The sequence below is a fragment of the Anomaloglossus baeobatrachus genome, chromosome 5 (genome assembly GCF_048569485.1).
Source record: "Anomaloglossus baeobatrachus isolate aAnoBae1 chromosome 5, aAnoBae1.hap1, whole genome shotgun sequence".
NCBI lineage: Eukaryota > Metazoa > Chordata > Amphibia > Anura > Aromobatidae > Anomaloglossus > Anomaloglossus baeobatrachus.
The window spans coordinates 597,546,986-597,564,085 of record NC_134357.1 but is presented as its reverse complement, the minus strand read 5'-3'; the positions used below and the strand labels follow the sequence as shown (position 1 = coordinate 597,564,085).

The 17,100-nt window shown below is 54.8% G+C and overlaps 1 protein-coding gene across 1 annotated transcript in view; it reads left to right on the top strand.

Annotated features, from left to right (window-relative positions):
• Positions 1 to 17,100, top strand: part of ADAP2 (ArfGAP with dual PH domains 2) — a 77,969-nt gene that overhangs the window by 60,130 nt on the left and 739 nt on the right. Inside the window, exon 10 of the mRNA XM_075348034.1 lies at positions 16,440 to 16,665. Within this exon, the coding sequence (XP_075204149.1) occupies positions 16,440 to 16,665 (226 nt within the window). The remainder of the gene's footprint in view (positions 1 to 16,439; positions 16,666 to 17,100) is intronic.

Here is a 17,100-nt window from a genome sequence, read left to right as displayed (position 1 = left end):
TTGGTTGGATGTGGAGGTCCTGGGCTGGTCACCTGTGGTCTGCAGTTGTGAGGTCGGTTGGATGTGGAGGTCCTGGGCTGGTTACATGTGATCTGCGGTTGTGTGGTCGGTTGGATGTGGAGGTCCTGGGCTGGTTACATGTGGTCTGCAGTTGTGAGGTCGGTTGGATGTGGAGGTCCTGGGCTGGTTACATGTGGTCTGCAGTTGTGAGGTTGGTTGGATGTGGAGGTCCTGGACTGGTCACATGTGGTCTGCAGTTGTGAGGTCGGTTGGATGTGGAGATGCTGGGCTGGTTACATGTAATCTGCGGTTGTGAGGTCGGTTGGATGTGGAGGTCCTGGGCTGGTTACATGTAATCTGCAGTTGGGAGGTCGGTTGGATGTGGAGATGCTGGGCTGGTTACATGTGATCTGCGGTTGTGAGGTCGGTTGTATGTGGAGGTCCTGGGCTGGTCACATGTGGTCTGCAGTTGGGAGGTCGGTTGGATGTGGAGATGCTGGGCTGGTTACATGTGGTCTGCAGTTGTGTGGTCGGTTGGACGTGCAGGTCCTGGGCTGGTTACATGTGGTCTGCAGTTGTGAGGTCGGTTGGATGTGGAGGTCCTGGGCTGGTTACATGTGGTCTGCGGTTGTGAGGTCGGTTGAATGTGGTGGTCCTGGGCTGGTTATACGTGGTCTGCGGTTGTGAGGTCGGTTGGATGTGGAGGTCCTGGGCTGGTTACATGTGGTCTGCAGTTGTGAGGTTGGTTGGATGTGGAGGTCCTGGGCTGGTCACATGTGGTCTGCGGTTGTGAGGTCGGTTGGATGTGGAGGTCCTGGGCTGGTTACATGTGGTCCGCAGTTGTGAGGTCGGTTGGATGTGGAGGTCCTGGGCTGGTCACATGTGGTCTGTGGTTGTGAGGTCGGTTGGATGTGGAGGTCCTGGGTTGGTTACATATGGTGTGCGGTTGTGAGGTCGGTTGGATGTGGAGGTCCTGGGCTGGTTACATGTGGTCTGCGGTTGTGAGGTCGGTTGGATGTGGAGGTCCTGGGCTGGTTACATGTGGTCTCCAGTTGTGAGGTCGGTTGGATGTGGAGGTCCTGGGCTGGTCACATGTGGTCTGCAGTTGGGAGGTCGGTTGGATGTGGAGGTCCTGGGCTGGTCACATGTGGTCTGCAGTTGTGAGGTCGGTTGGATGTGGAGGTCCTGGGCTGGTCACATGTGGTCTGCAGTTGTGAGGTCGGTTGAATGTGGAGGTCCTGGGCTGGTCGCATGTGGTCTGCAGTTGGGAGGTCGGTTGGATGTGGAGGTCCTGGGCTGGTCACATGTGGTCTGCAGTTGGGAGGTCGGTTGGATGTGGAGGTCCTGGGCTGGTCACATGTGGTCTGCAGTTGTGAGGTAGGTTGGATGTGGAGGTCCTGGGCTGGTTACATGTGGTCTGCAGTTGGGAGGTCGGTTGGATGTGGAGGTCCTGGGCTGGTCACATGTGGTCTGCGGTTGTGAGGTCGGTTGGATGTGGAGGTCCTGGGCTGGTTACATGTGGTCTGCGGTTGTGAGGTCGGTTGGATGTGGAGGTCCTGGGCTGGTTACATGTGGTCTCCGGTTGTGAGGTCGGTTGGATGTGGAGGTCCTGGGCTGGTTACATGTGGTCCGCAGTTGTGAGGTCGGTTGGATGTGGAGGTCCTGGGCTGGTCACATGTGGTCTGCAGTTGGGAGGTCGGTTGGATGTGGAGATGCTGGGCTGGTTACATGTGGTCTGCAGTTGTGTGGTCGGTTGGACGTGCAGGTCCTGGGCTGGTTACATGTGGTCTGCAGTTGTGAGGTCGGTTGGATGTGGAGGACCTGGGCTGGTCACATGTAGTCTGTGGTTGTGAGGTCGGTTGGATGTGGAGGTCCTGGGTTGGTTACATATGGTGTGCGGTTGTGAGGTCGGTTGGATGTGGAGGTCCTGGGCTGGTTACATGTGGTCTGCGGTTGTGAGTTTGGTTGGATGTGGAGGTCCTGGGCTGGTCACATGTGGTCTGCAGTTGGGAGGTCGGTTGGATGTGGAGGTCCTGGGCTGGTCACATGTGGTCTGCAGTTGTGAGGTCGGTTGGATGTGGAGGTCCTGGGCTGGTTACATGTGGTCTGCAGTTGGGAGGTCGGTTGGATGTGGAGGTCCTGGGCTGGTCACATGTGGTCTGCGGTTGTGAGGTCGGTTGGATGTGGAGGTCCTGGGCTGGTTACATGTGGTCTGCAGTTGGGAGGTCGGTTGGATGTGGAGGTCCTGGGCTGGTCACATGTGGTCTGCGGATTGTGAGGTCGGTTGGATGTGGAGGTCCTGGGCTGGTCACATGTGGTCTGCGGATTGTGAGGTCGGTTGGATGTGGAGGTCCTGGGCTGGTTACATGTGGTCTGCGGTTGTGAGGTCGGTTGGATGTGGAGGTCCTGGGCTGGTCACATGGGGTCTGCGGTTGTGAGGTCGGTTGGATGTGGAGGTCCTGGGCTGGTCACATGTGGTCTGCGGTTGTGAGGTCGGTTGGATGTGGAGATGCTGGGCTGGTTACATGTGGTCTGCGGATTGTGAGGTCGGTAGGATGTGGAGGTCCTGGGCTGGTCACATGTGGTCTGCGGTTGTGAGGTCGGTTGGATGTGGAGGTCCTAGGCTGGTCACATGTGGTCTGCGGTTGTGAGGTCGGTTGGATGTGGAGGTCCTGGGCTGGTTGTAAAAGTGTGTCCCTCCCCCGCCTGTGCTCATGTTTTAATAGTCTGTCTCTCCTTGGTTGTAACATTATATCCCCCCAGCCTGTATCATATTGCAATTAGGCTTCAGCAGTAACTATTGTCCTTGATTTGGTGGGGGTTGCATATATATTGTTCTCCTCTGCTGGGGGATTGTTTGTTCTTCTCAGCATGGAACTTCTCCAACCACAACTTGGTAAACAGAACAGAGCCAGGAGTCTAAAGTCCATTCATGAATCAGATGTCTAGAAGGAGGTGTGCCCACCTAAGGGGCTGATCCCAAGAGAGAAGAACATTGAGACCCATGTTAGGTTAGTTGGATATCGGCTGGAGAAGGATGAGGACCTATGGCTGAGGCTGGATCATAGAGAATGTGTATGGACTGTTGCAGACTGGAGATCAGTGGCCACGTGGGATTGCGTTTTATGGTTCCCCCTGTTGGACTCAAGGAACTCATATAAGGACCATTGCCCTATTTTCCCTGGCATCGGAATACCAGGCGGTGCCCCTGGATCTTTTTCCTTTGTGTGGACTCTAAAGAACCATTTTATTATTGGATGTTTTATGCTCCCTGTCTCATTAAATCTTCTTGGATTGTTCCTTGGCCTGGTGTCCCTTACTGCTCTGTCGCATACCCCGTCACACTGGTTACATGTGGTCTGCAGTTGGGAGGTCGGTTGGATGTTGAGGTCCTGGGCTGGTCACATGTGGTCTGCGGTTGTGAGGTCGGTTGGATGTGGAGATGCTGGGCTGGTTACATGTAGTCTGCAGTTGTGAGGTCGGTTGGATGTGGAGGTCCTGGGCTGGTCACATGTGGTCTGCGGTTGTGAGGTCGGTTGGATGTGGAGGTCCTGGGCTGGTCACATGTGGTCTGCGGTTGTGAGGTCGGTTGGATGTGGAGATGCTGGGCTGGTTACATGTAGTCTGCAGTTGTGAGGTCGGTTGGATGTGGAGGTCCTGGGCTGGTCACATGTGGTCTGCGGTTGTGAGGTCGGTTGGATGTGGAGGTCCTGGGCTGGTCACATGTGGTCTGCGGTTGTGAGGTCGGTTGGATGTGGAGATGCTGGGCTGGTTACATGTAGTCTGCAGTTGTGAGGTCGGTTGGATGTGGAGGACCTGGGCTGGTTACATGTGGTCTGCAGTTGTGAGGTCGGTTGGATGTGGAGGTCCTGGGCTGGTTACATGTGATCTCCGGTTGTGAGGCCGGTTGGATGTGGAGGTCCTGGGCTGGTCACATGTGGTCTGCGGTTGTGAGGTCGGTTGGATGTGGAGGTCCTGGGCTGGTTACATGTGGTCTGCTGTTGTGAGGTCGGTTGGATGTGGAGATGCTGGGCCGGTTACATGTGGTCTGCGGTTGTGAGGTCGGTTGGATGTGGAGGTCCTGGGCTGGTCACATGTGCTCTGCGGTTGTGAGGTCGGTTGGATGTGGAGATGCTGGGCTGGTTACATGTAGTCTGCAGTTGTGAGGTCGGTTGGATGTGGAGGTCCTGGGCTGGTCACATGTGGTCTGTGGTTGTGAGGTCGGTTGGATGTGGAGGTCCTGGGCTGGTTACATGTGGTCCGCAGTTGTGAGGTCGGTTGGATGTGGAGGTCCTGGGCTGGTCACATGTGGTCTGTGGTTGTGAGGTCGGTTGGATGTGGAGGTCCTGGGTTGGTTACATATGGTGTGCGGTTGTGAGGTCGGTTGGATGTGGAGGTCCTGGGCTGGTTACATGTGGTCTGCGGTTGTGAGGTCGGTTGGATGTGGAGGTCCTGGGCTGGTTACATGTGGTCTCCAGTTGTGAGGTCGGTTGGATGTGGAGGTCCTGGGCTGGTCACATGTGGTCTGCAGTTGGGAGGTCGGTTGGATGTGGAGGTCCTGGGCTGGTCACATGTGGTCTGCAGTTGTGAGGTCGGTTGGATGTGGAGGTCCTGGGCTGGTCACATGTGGTCTGCAGTTGTGAGGTCGGTTGAATGTGGAGGTCCTGGGCTGGTCGCATGTGGTCTGCAGTTGGGAGGTCGGTTGGATGTGGAGGTCCTGGGCTGGTCACATGTGGTCTGCAGTTGGGAGGTCGGTTGGATGTGGAGGTCCTGGGCTGGTCACATGTGGTCTGCAGTTGTGAGGTAGGTTGGATGTGGAGGTCCTGGGCTGGTTACATGTGGTCTGCAGTTGGGAGGTCGGTTGGATGTGGAGGTCCTGGGCTGGTCACATGTGGTCTGCGGTTGTGAGGTCGGTTGGATGTGGAGGTCCTGGGCTGGTTACATGTGGTCTGCGGTTGTGAGGTCGGTTGGATGTGGAGGTCCTGGGCTGGTTACATGTGGTCTCCGGTTGTGAGGTCGGTTGGATGTGGAGGTCCTGGGCTGGTTACATGTGGTCTGCAGTTGTGAGGTCGGTTGGATGTGGAGGTCCTGGGCTGGTCACATGTGGTCTGCAGTTGGGAGGTCGGTTGGATGTGGAGATGCTGGGCTGGTTACATGTGGTCTGCAGTTGTGTGGTCGGTTGGACGTGCAGGTCCTGGGCTGGTTACATGTGGTCTGCAGTTGTGAGGTCGGTTGGATGTGGAGGACCTGGGCTGGTCACATGTAGTCTGTGGTTGTGAGGTCGGTTGGATGTGGAGGTCCTGGGTTGGTTACATATGGTGTGCGGTTGTGAGGTCGGTTGGATGTGGAGGTCCTGGGCTGGTTACATGTGGTCTGCGGTTGTGAGTTTGGTTGGATGTGGAGGTCCTGGGCTGGTCACATGTGGTCTGCAGTTGGGAGGTCGGTTGGATGTGGAGGTCCTGGGCTGGTCACATGTGGTCTGCAGTTGTGAGGTCGGTTGGATGTGGAGGTCCTGGGCTGGTTACATGTGGTCTGCAGTTGGGAGGTCGGTTGGATGTGGAGGTCCTGGGCTGGTCACATGTGGTCTGCGGTTGTGAGGTCGGTTGGATGTGGAGGTCCTGGGCTGGTTACATGTGGTCTGCAGTTGGGAGGTCGGTTGGATGTGGAGGTCCTGGGCTGGTCACATGTGGTCTGCGGATTGTGAGGTCGGTTGGATGTGGAGGTCCTGGGCTGGTCACATGTGGTCTGCGGATTGTGAGGTCGGTTGGATGTGGAGGTCCTGGGCTGGTTACATGTGGTCTGCGGTTGTGAGGTCGGTTGGATGTGGAGGTCCTGGGCTGGTCACATGGGGTCTGCGGTTGTGAGGTCGGTTGGATGTGGAGGTCCTGGGCTGGTCACATGTGGTCTGCGGTTGTGAGGTCGGTTGGATGTGGAGATGCTGGGCTGGTTACATGTGGTCTGCGGATTGTGAGGTCGGTAGGATGTGGAGGTCCTGGGCTGGTCACATGTGGTCTGCGGTTGTGAGGTCGGTTGGATGTGGAGGTCCTAGGCTGGTCACATGTGGTCTGCGGTTGTGAGGTCGGTTGGATGTGGAGGTCCTGGGCTGGTTGTAAAAGTGTGTCCCTCCCCCGCCTGTGCTCATGTTTTAATAGTCTGTCTCTCCTTGGTTGTAACATTATATCCCCCCAGCCTGTATCATATTGCAATTAGGCTTCAGCAGTAACTATTGTCCTTGATTTGGTGGGGGTTGCATATATATTGTTCTCCTCTGCTGGGGGATTGTTTGTTCTTCTCAGCATGGAACTTCTCCAACCACAACTTGGTAAACAGAACAGAGCCAGGAGTCTAAAGTCCATTCATGAATCAGATGTCTAGAAGGAGGTGTGCCCACCTAAGGGGCTGATCCCAAGAGAGAAGAACATTGAGACCCATGTTAGGTTAGTTGGATATCGGCTGGAGAAGGATGAGGACCTATGGCTGAGGCTGGATCATAGAGAATGTGTATGGACTGTTGCAGACTGGAGATCAGTGGCCACGTGGGATTGCGTTTTATGGTTCCCCCTGTTGGACTCAAGGAACTCATATAAGGACCATTGCCCTATTTTCCCTGGCATCGGAATACCAGGCGGTGCCCCTGGATCTTTTTCCTTTGTGTGGACTCTAAAGAACCATTTTATTATTGGATGTTTTATGCTCCCTGTCTCATTAAATCTTCTTGGATTGTTCCTTGGCCTGGTGTCCCTTACTGCTCTGTCGCATACCCCGTCACACTGGTTACATGTGGTCTGCAGTTGGGAGGTCGGTTGGATGTTGAGGTCCTGGGCTGGTCACATGTGGTCTGCGGTTGTGAGGTCGGTTGGATGTGGAGATGCTGGGCTGGTTACATGTAGTCTGCAGTTGTGAGGTCGGTTGGATGTGGAGGTCCTGGGCTGGTCACATGTGGTCTGCGGTTGTGAGGTCGGTTGGATGTGGAGGTCCTGGGCTGGTCACATGTGGTCTGCGGTTGTGAGGTCGGTTGGATGTGGAGATGCTGGGCTGGTTACATGTAGTCTGCAGTTGTGAGGTCGGTTGGATGTGGAGGTCCTGGGCTGGTCACATGTGGTCTGCGGTTGTGAGGTCGGTTGGATGTGGAGGTCCTGGGCTGGTCACATGTGGTCTGCGGTTGTGAGGTCGGTTGGATGTGGAGATGCTGGGCTGGTTACATGTAGTCTGCAGTTGTGAGGTCGGTTGGATGTGGAGGACCTGGGCTGGTTACATGTGGTCTGCAGTTGTGAGGTCGGTTGGATGTGGAGGTCCTGGGCTGGTTACATGTGATCTCCGGTTGTGAGGCCGGTTGGATGTGGAGGTCCTGGGCTGGTCACATGTGGTCTGCGGTTGTGAGGTCGGTTGGATGTGGAGGTCCTGGGCTGGTTACATGTGGTCTGCTGTTGTGAGGTCGGTTGGATGTGGAGATGCTGGGCCGGTTACATGTGGTCTGCGGTTGTGAGGTCGGTTGGATGTGGAGGTCCTGGGCTGGTCACATGTGCTCTGCGGTTGTGAGGTCGGTTGGATGTGGAGATGCTGGGCTGGTTACATGTAGTCTGCAGTTGTGAGGTCGGTTGGATGTGGAGGTCCTGGGCTGGTCACATGTGGTCTGTGGTTGTGAGGTCGGTTGGATGTGGAGGTCCTGGGCTGGTTACATGTGGTCTGCAGTTGTGAGGTCGGTTAGATGTGGAGGTCCTGGGCTGGTCACATGTGGTCTGCGGTTGTGAGGTCGGTTGGATGTGGAGGTCCTGGGCTGGTCACATGTGGTCTGCGGTTGTGAGGTCGGTTGGATGTGGAGGTCCTGGGCTGGTCACATGTGGTCTGCAGTTGTGAGGTCGGTTGGATGTGGAGGTCCTGGGCTGGTTACATGTGGTCTGCAGTTGGGAGGTCGGTTGGATGTGGAGGTCCTGGGCTGGTCACATGTGGTCTGCGGTTGTGAGGTCGGTTGGATGTGGAGGTCCTGGGCTGGTTACATGTGGTCTGCAGTTGGGAGGTCGGTTGGATGTGGAGGTCCTGGGCTGGTCACATGTGGTCTGCGGATTGTGAGGTCGGTTGGATGTGGAGGTCCTGGGCTGGTCACATGTGGTCTGCGGATTGTGAGGTCGGTTGGATGTGGAGGTCCTGGGCTGGTTACATGTGGTCTGCGGTTGTGAGGTCGGTTGGATGTGGAGGTCCTGGGCTGGTCACATGGGGTCTGCGGTTGTGAGGTCGGTTGGATGTGGAGGTCCTGGGCTGGTCACATGTGGTCTGCGGTTGTGAGGTCGGTTGGATGTGGAGATGCTGGGCTGGTTACATGTGGTCTGCGGATTGTGAGGTCGGTAGGATGTGGAGGTCCTGGGCTGGTCACATGTGGTCTGCGGTTGTGAGGTCGGTTGGATGTGGAGGTCCTAGGCTGGTCACATGTGGTCTGCGGTTGTGAGGTCGGTTGGATGTGGAGGTCCTGGGCTGGTTGTAAAAGTGTGTCCCTCCCCCGCCTGTGCTCATGTTTTAATAGTCTGTCTCTCCTTGGTTGTAACATTATATCCCCCCAGCCTGTATCATATTGCAATTAGGCTTCAGCAGTAACTATTGTCCTTGATTTGGTGGGGGTTGCATATATATTGTTCTCCTCTGCTGGGGGATTGTTTGTTCTTCTCAGCATGGAACTTCTCCAACCACAACTTGGTAAACAGAACAGAGCCAGGAGTCTAAAGTCCATTCATGAATCAGATGTCTAGAAGGAGGTGTGCCCACCTAAGGGGCTGATCCCAAGAGAGAAGAACATTGAGACCCATGTTAGGTTAGTTGGATATCGGCTGGAGAAGGATGAGGACCTATGGCTGAGGCTGGATCATAGAGAATGTGTATGGACTGTTGCAGACTGGAGATCAGTGGCCACGTGGGATTGCGTTTTATTGTTCCCCCTGTTGGACTCAAGGAACTCATATAAGGACCATTGCCCTATTTTCCCTGGCATCGGAATACCAGGCGGTGCCCCTGGATCTTTTTCCTTTGTGTGGACTCTAAAGAACCATTTTATTATTGGATGTTTTATGCTCCCTGTCTCATTAAATCTTCTTGGATTGTTCCTTGGCCTGGTGTCCCTTACTGCTCTGTCGCATACCCCGTCACACTGGTTACATGTGGTCTGCAGTTGGGAGGTCGGTTGGATGTTGAGGTCCTGGGCTGGTCACATGTGGTCTGCGGTTGTGAGGTCGGTTGGATGTGGAGATGCTGGGCTGGTTACATGTAGTCTGCAGTTGTGAGGTCGGTTGGATGTGGAGGTCCTGGGCTGGTTACATGTAGTCTGCAGTTGTGAGGTCGGTTGGATGTGGAGGTCCTGGGCTGGTCACATGTGGTCTGCGGTTGTGAGGTCGGTTGGATGTGGAGATGCTGGGCTGGTTACATGTAGTCTGCAGTTGTGAGGTCGGTTGGATGTGGAGGTCCTGGGCTGGTCACATGTGGTCTGCGGTTGTGAGGTCGGTCGGATGTGGAGGTCCTGGGCTGGTCACATGTGCTCTGCGGTTGTGAGGTCGGTTGGATGTGGAGATGCTGGGCTGGTTACATGTAGTCTGCAGTTGTGAGGTCGGTTGGATGTGGAGGTCCTGGGCTGGTCACATGTGGTCTGTGGTTGTGAGGTCGGTTGGATGTGGAGGTCCTGGGCTGGTTACATGTGGTCTGCAGTTGTGAGGTCGGTTAGATGTGGAGGTCCTGGGCTGGTCACATGTGGTCTGCGGTTGTGAGGTCGGTTGGATGTGGAGGTCCTGGGCTGGTCACATGTGGTCTGCGATTGTGAGGTCGGTTGGATGTGGAGGTCCTGGGCTGGTTACATGTGGTCTGCAGTTGTGAGGTCGGTTGGATGTGGAGGTCCTGGGCTGGTTACATGTGGTCTGCGGTTGTGAGGTTGGTTGGATGTGGAGGTCCTGGGCTGGTCACATGTGGTCTGCGGTTCTGAGGTCGGTTGGATGTGGAGGTCCTGGGCTGGTCACACGTGGTCTGCGGTTGTGAGGTCGGTTGGATGTGGAGGTCCTGGGCTGGTTACATGTGGTCTGCAGTTGTGAGGTCGGTTGGATGTGGAGGTCCTGGGCTGGTTACATGTGATCTGCAGTTGTGAGGTCGGTTGGATGTGGAGGTCCTGGGCTGGTTACATGTGGTCTGTGGTTGTGAGGTCGGTTGGATGTGGAGGTCCTGGGCTGGTTACATGTGGTCTGCAGTTGGGAGGTCGGTTGGATGTTGAGGTCCTGGGCTGGTCACATGTGGTCTGCGGTTGTGAGGTCGGTTGGATGTGGAGATGCTGGGCTGGTTACATGTAGTCTGCAGTTGTGAGGTCGGTTGGATGTGGAGGTCCTGGGCTGGTCACATGTGGTCTGCGGTTGTGAGGTCGGTTGGATGTGGAGGTCCTGGGCTGGTCACATGTGGTCTGCGGTTGTGAGGTCGGTTGGATGTGGAGATGCTGGGCTGGTTACATGTAGTCTGCAGTTGTGAGGTCGGTTGGATGTGGAGGTCCTGGGCTGGTCACATGTGGTCTGCGGTTGTGAGGTCGGTCGGATGTGGAGGTCCTGGGCTGGTCACATGTGCTCTGCGGTTGTGAGGTCGGTTGGATGTGGAGATGCTGGGCTGGTTACATGTAGTCTGCAGTTGTGAGGTCGGTTGGATGTGGAGGTCCTGGGCTGGTCACATGTGGTCTGCGGTTGTGTGGTCGGTTGGATGTGGAGGTCCTGGGCTGGTTACATGTGGTCTGCAGTTGTGAGGTCGGTTAGATGTGGAGGTCCTGGGCTGGTCACATGTGGTCTGCGGTTGTGAGGTCGGTTGGATGTGGAGGTCCTGGGCTGGTCACATGTGGTCTGCGATTGTGAGGTCGGTTGGATGTGGAGGTCCTGGGCTGGTTACATGTGGTCTGCAGTTGTGAGGTCGGTTGGATGTGGAGGTCCTGGGCTGGTTACATGTGGTCTGCGGTTGTGAGGTTGGTTGGATGTGGAGGTCCTGGGCTGGTCACATGTGGTCTGCGGTTCTGAGGTCGGTTGGATGTGGAGGTCCTGGGCTGGTCACACGTGGTCTGCGGTTGTGAGGTCGGTTGGATGTGGAGGTCCTGGGCTGGTTACATGTGGTCTGCAGTTGTGAGGTCGGTTGGATGTGGAGATGCTGGGCTGGTTACATGTGGTCTGCGGTTGTGAGGTCGGTTGGATGTGGAGGTCCTGGGCTGGTCACATGTGGTCTGCGGTTGTGAGGTCGGTTGGATGTGGAGGTCCTGGGCTGGTTACATGTGGTCTGCGGTTCTGAGGTCGGTTGGATGTGGAGGTCCTGGGCTGGTTACATGTGGTCTGCGGTTGTGAGGTCGGTTGGATGTGGAGGTCCTGGGCTGGTTACATGTGGTCTGTGGTTGTGAGGTTGGTTGGATGTGGAGGTCCTGGGCTGGTCACATGTGGTCTGCGGTTCTGAGGTCGGTTGGATGTGGAGGTCCTGGGCTGGTCACATGTGGTCTGCGGTTGTGAGGTCGGTTGGATGTGGAGGTCCTGGGCTGGTCACATGTGGTCTGCGGTTCTGAGGTCGGTTGGATGTGGAGGTCCTGGGCTGGTCACACGTGGTCTGCGGTTGTGAGGTCGGTTGGATGTGGAGGTCCTGGGCTGGTTACATGTGGTCTGCAGTTGTGAGGTCGGTTGGATGTGGAGATGCTGGGCTGGTTACATGTGGTCTGCGGTTGTGAGGTCGGTTGGATGTGGAGGTCCTGGGCTGGTCACATGTGGTCTGCGGTTGTGAGGTTGGTTGGATGTGGAGGTCCTGGGCTGGTCACATGTGGTCTGCGGTTCTGAGGTCGGTTGGATGTGGAGGTCCTGGGCTGGTCACATGTGGTCTGCGGTTGTGAGGTCGGTTGGATGTGGAGGTCCTGGGCTGGTCACATGTGGTCTGCGGTTCTGAGGTCGGTTGGATGTGGAGGTCCTGGGCTGGTCACACGTGGTCTGCGGTTGTGAGGTCGGTTGGATGTGGAGGTCCTGGGCTGGTTACATGTGGTCTGCAGTTGTGAGGTCGGTTGGATGTGGAGATGCTGGGCTGGTTACATGTGGTCTGCGGTTGTGAGGTCGGTTGGATGTGGAGGTCCTGGGCTGGTCACATGTGGTCTGCGGTTGTGAGGTTGGTTGGATGTGGAGGTCCTGGGCTGGTTACATGTGGTCTGCGGTTGTGAGGTCGGTTGGATGTGGAGGTCCTGGGCTGGTTACATGTGGTCTGCAGTTGTGAGGTCGGTTGGATGTGGAGGTCCTGGGCTGGTTACATGTGGTCTGCAGTTGTGAGGTCGGTTGGATGTGGAGGTCCTGGGCTGGTCACATGTGGTCTGCGGTTGTGAGGTCGGTTGGATGTGGAGGTCCTGGGCTGGTCACATGTGGTCTGCGGTTGTGAGGTTGGTTGGATGTGGAGGTCCTGGGCTGGTCACATGTGGTCTGCGGTTCTGAGGTCGGTTGGATGTGGAGGTCCTGGGCTGGTCACATGTGGTCTGCGGTTGTGAGGTCGGTTGGATGTGGAGGTCCTGGGCTGGTCACATGTGGTCTGCGGTTCTGAGGTCGGTTGGATGTGGAGGTCCTGGGCTGGTCACACGTGGTCTGCGGTTGTGAGGTCGGTTGGATGTGGAGGTCCTGGGCTGGTTACATGTGGTCTGCAGTTGTGAGGTCGGTTGGATGTGGAGATGCTGGGCTGGTTACATGTGGTCTGCGGTTGTGAGGTCGGTTGGATGTGGAGGTCCTGGGCTGGTCACATGTGGTCTGCAGTTGTGAGGTCGGTTGGATGTGGAGGTCCTGGGCTGGTTACATGTGGTCTGAGGTTGTGAGGTCGGTTGGATGTTTTGCCAAATTCTTTGAAACGCCATTGGAGGCGACTTATGGTGGAGAAATGAACATTCAATCCACGGGACAGCTCTGGTGGACATTTTTCCTATCAGCCGCCACCGGCACGACCCTCAGAACCTGCGACATCTGTGACATTGAGCTGTGTGATAAAACTGCACATTTTAGGGAGGCCATTTATTGTGGCAGCCTAAGGCGCACCTGTGCAATAATCCTGCTGTGTAATCAGCATCTTGATCAGCGGCACCAGTGAGGTGGAGGATTGTCTCCGCAGAGGACACGTGATCATTATTTGAGGGATAAAGGCCTCCTGGGTCCATAGAAAAAGTCTGAGATCTAAGGGGCACTTTACACACTACGACACTGCTAGCCGATGCTGCGCTGCCGAGCGCGATAGTCCCCGCCCCGTCACAGCTGCGATATCTTGTGAATCCTGGCGTAGTGAACATTATCGCTACGGCAGCTTCACGCGCACTCACCTGCCCCGCGACGTCGCTCTGGCCGGTGACCCGCCTCCTTCCTAAGGGGGAGGGTCGTGCGGCGTCACAGCGACGTCACACGTCAGGCGGCCAATAGAAGCGGAGGGGCGGAGATGAGCGGGACGTAAACATCCCGCCCACCTCCTTCCTTCCGCATTGCCGCAGGACGCAGGTAGGAGATGTTCCTCGCTCCTGCGGCTTCATACACAGCCATGTGCGCTGCCGCAGGAACGAGGAACAGCATCGTCACATCGGTCCTTCCCAAATTCTGGAAATGTCGGACCCTGCAGCGATCACCCGATTGTGACGCTTTTGCGCTCATTAATCGTAGTAAAAAGGATTCACACACTACGATATCGACAGCAACGCTGGATGTGCGCCACTTTCGATTTAACCCCACCGACACCGCACCTGCGATATCATAGTGTGCAAAGTGCCCCTAAGAGTTCAGCTCCGGAGAAATGGGAGGAAACAGAAGAGTGGAGTTTATATTTATGGTTAGGATAGACAGTGTAAACCCTTAATTTCCCTCCGCTCTCTATACAGACACATCTGCAGGTTTTCCCTCCGCTCTCTATACAGACACATCTGCAGGTTTTCCCCTCCTCTCTCTATACAGACACATCTGCAGGTTTTCCCCTCCGCTCTCTATACAGACACATCTGCAGGTTTTCCCCTCCGCTCTCTATACAGACACATCTGCAGGTTTTTCCCTCCGCTCTCTATACAGACACATCTGCAGGTTTTCCCCTCCGCTCTCTATACAGACACATCTGCAGATTTTCCCCTCCGCTCTCTATACAGACACATCTGCAGGTTTTCCCTCTGCTCTCTATACAGACACATCTGCAGGTTTTCCCCTCCGCTCTCTATACAGACACATCTGCAGATTTTCCCCTCCGCTCTCTATACAGACACATCTGTAGATTTTTCCCCTCCGCTCTCTATACAGACACATCTGCAGGTTTTTCCCTCCGCTCTCTATACAGACACATCTGCAGGTTTCCCCTCCACTCTCTATACAGACACATCTGCAGGTTTTCCCCTCCACTCTCTATACAGACACATCTGCAGGTTTTTCCCTCCTCTCTATACAGACACATCTGCAGGTTTTTCCCTCCTCTCTATACAGACACATCTGCAGGTTTTCCCCTCCACTCTCTATACAGACACATCTGCAGGTTTTCCCCTCCACTCTCTATACAGACACATCTGCAGGTTTTCCCCTCCACTCTCTATACAGACACATCTGCAGGTTTTCCCCTCCACTCTCTATACAGACACATCTGCAGGTTTTTCCCTCCTCTCTATACAGACACATCTGCAGGTTTTCCCCTCCACTCTCTATACAGACACATCTGCAGGTTTTCCCCTCCACTCTCTATACAGACACATCTGCAGATTTTCCCTCCACTCTCTATACAGACACATCTGCAGGTTTCTCCCTCTTCTCTATACAGACACATCTGCAGGTTTTTTCCTCCGCTCTCTATACAGACACATCTGCAGGTTTTTCCCTCCGCTCTCTATACAGACACATCTGTAGGTTTTTCCTCCACTCTATATACAGACACATCTGCAGGTTTTTCCTCCACTCTGCATACAGACACATCTGCAGGTTTTTCCCTCCACTCTCTATACAGACACATCTGCAGGTTTTCCCCTCCACTCTCTATACAGACACATCTGCAGGTTTCTCCCTCTTCTCTATACAGACACATCTGCAGGTTTTTCCCTCCGCTCTCTATACAGACACATCTGCAGGTTTTTCCCTCCGCTCTCTATACAGACACATCTGCAGGTTTTTCCTCCACTCTATATACAGACACATCTGCAGGTTTTTCCTCCACTCTGTATACAGACACATCTGCAGGTTTTTCCCTCCGTTCTCTATACAGACACATCTGCAGGTTTTCCCCTCCACTCTCTATACAGACACATCTGCAGGTTTTCCCCTCCACTCTCTATACAGACACATCTGCAGGTTTTCCCCTCCACTCTCTATACAGACACATCTGCAGGTTTTCCCCTCCACTCTCTATACAGACACATCTGCAGGTTTTCCCTCCACTCTCTATACAGACACATCTGCAGGTTTCTCCCTCTTCTCTATACAGACACATCTGCAGGTTTTTCCCTCCGCTCTCTATACAGACACATCTGCAGGTTTTTCCCTCTGCTCTCTATACAGTCATCTCCAGGTTTTCCCCTCCACTCTCTATACAGACACATCTGCAGGTTTTTTCCTCCGCTTTCTATTTAGACACATCTGCAGGTTTTTCCCTCCTATACAGACACATCTGCAGGTTTTTCCCTCCGCTCCCTATACAGACACATCTGCAGGTTTTCTCTCCACTCTCTCTACAGACACATCTGCAGGTTTTTCCCTCCGCTCGCTATACAGACACATCTGCAGGTTTTCCCTCTGCTCTCTATACAGACACATCTGCAGGTTTTCCCCTCTGCTCTCTATACAGACACATCTGCAGGTTTTTCCCTCCGCTCTCTATACAGACACATCTGCAGGTTTTTCCCTCCGCTCTCCATACAGACACATCTGCAGGTTTTCCCTCTTTCTATGCAGACACTTCTGCAGGTTTTTCCCTCCGCTCTATATAAAGACACATCTGCAGGTTTTTCCCTACGCTCTCTATACAGACACATCTGCAGGTTTTTCCCTCCGTTCTCCATACAGACACATCTGCAGGTTTTTCCCTCCGCTCTCTATAAAGACACATCTGCAGGTTTTTCCCTCCGCTCTCTATAAAGACACATCTGCAGATTTTCCCTCCGCTCTCTATACAGACACATCTGCAGGTTTTTCCCTCCGCTCTCTATACAGACACATCTGCAGGTTTTCTGTCCGCTCTCTATACAGACACATCTGCAGGTTTTTCCCTCTGTATACAGACACTTCTCGCACACCGGGGCTGCTCTGCACAGATGTGAGCGCCCTTCTGTCCAGAGGCTGCAGGACAGGAGACATTGTAGACTCGTGGGGACATCGTAGACTTGGGGGACGTCAGTGACGAGAGCCATGAATATCCAGCTCTATAGTAACCTCGCCCCTTGGCCCTCGCCCCTCGGCTGCAGCAGACTCCCCCTGTTCCCTATGTGATTGCAGGACCCCTATGAGCAGGGCGCGGTGTTTATCGGGAGCGAGGAGGAGGGGCACCAGGTGACAGAAGGATTACCCAGTGGAATGAAAGGAAATAAGTGGACGGCGGGAATCACCCTCAGGACACCCCAGCGGGACTTTATCTTCACCTGCCAGAACAGCGCGGAGCAAAGAGATTGGCTGCAGGCGCTGCGAGATATCACTGCCAGACCAATGAGCACCCACGATACAGGTATGTGACATCACTGCCCGACCAATGAGCACCCACGATACAGGTATGTGACATCACCGCCCAACCAATGAACACCCACGATACAGGTATGTGACATCACCGCCAGACCAATGAACACCCACGATACAGGTATGTGACATCACCGCCCGACCAATGAGCATCCACGATACAGGTATGTGACATGACCGCCCGACCAATGAGCACCCACGATACAGGTATGTGACATCACTGCCCGACCAATGAGCACCCACGATACAGGTATGTGACATCACTGGACTGACTAATGACATCATCAGTGCTTACTGTGAAGATGGATGCAGATTTACCCTCCAGTCACCTCCAGAGCTGCACTCACTATTCTGCTGTTACATCGTGTCTTATCCTCCAGAGCTGCAGTCACTATTCTGCTGTTACATTGTTACATTGTGTCTTATC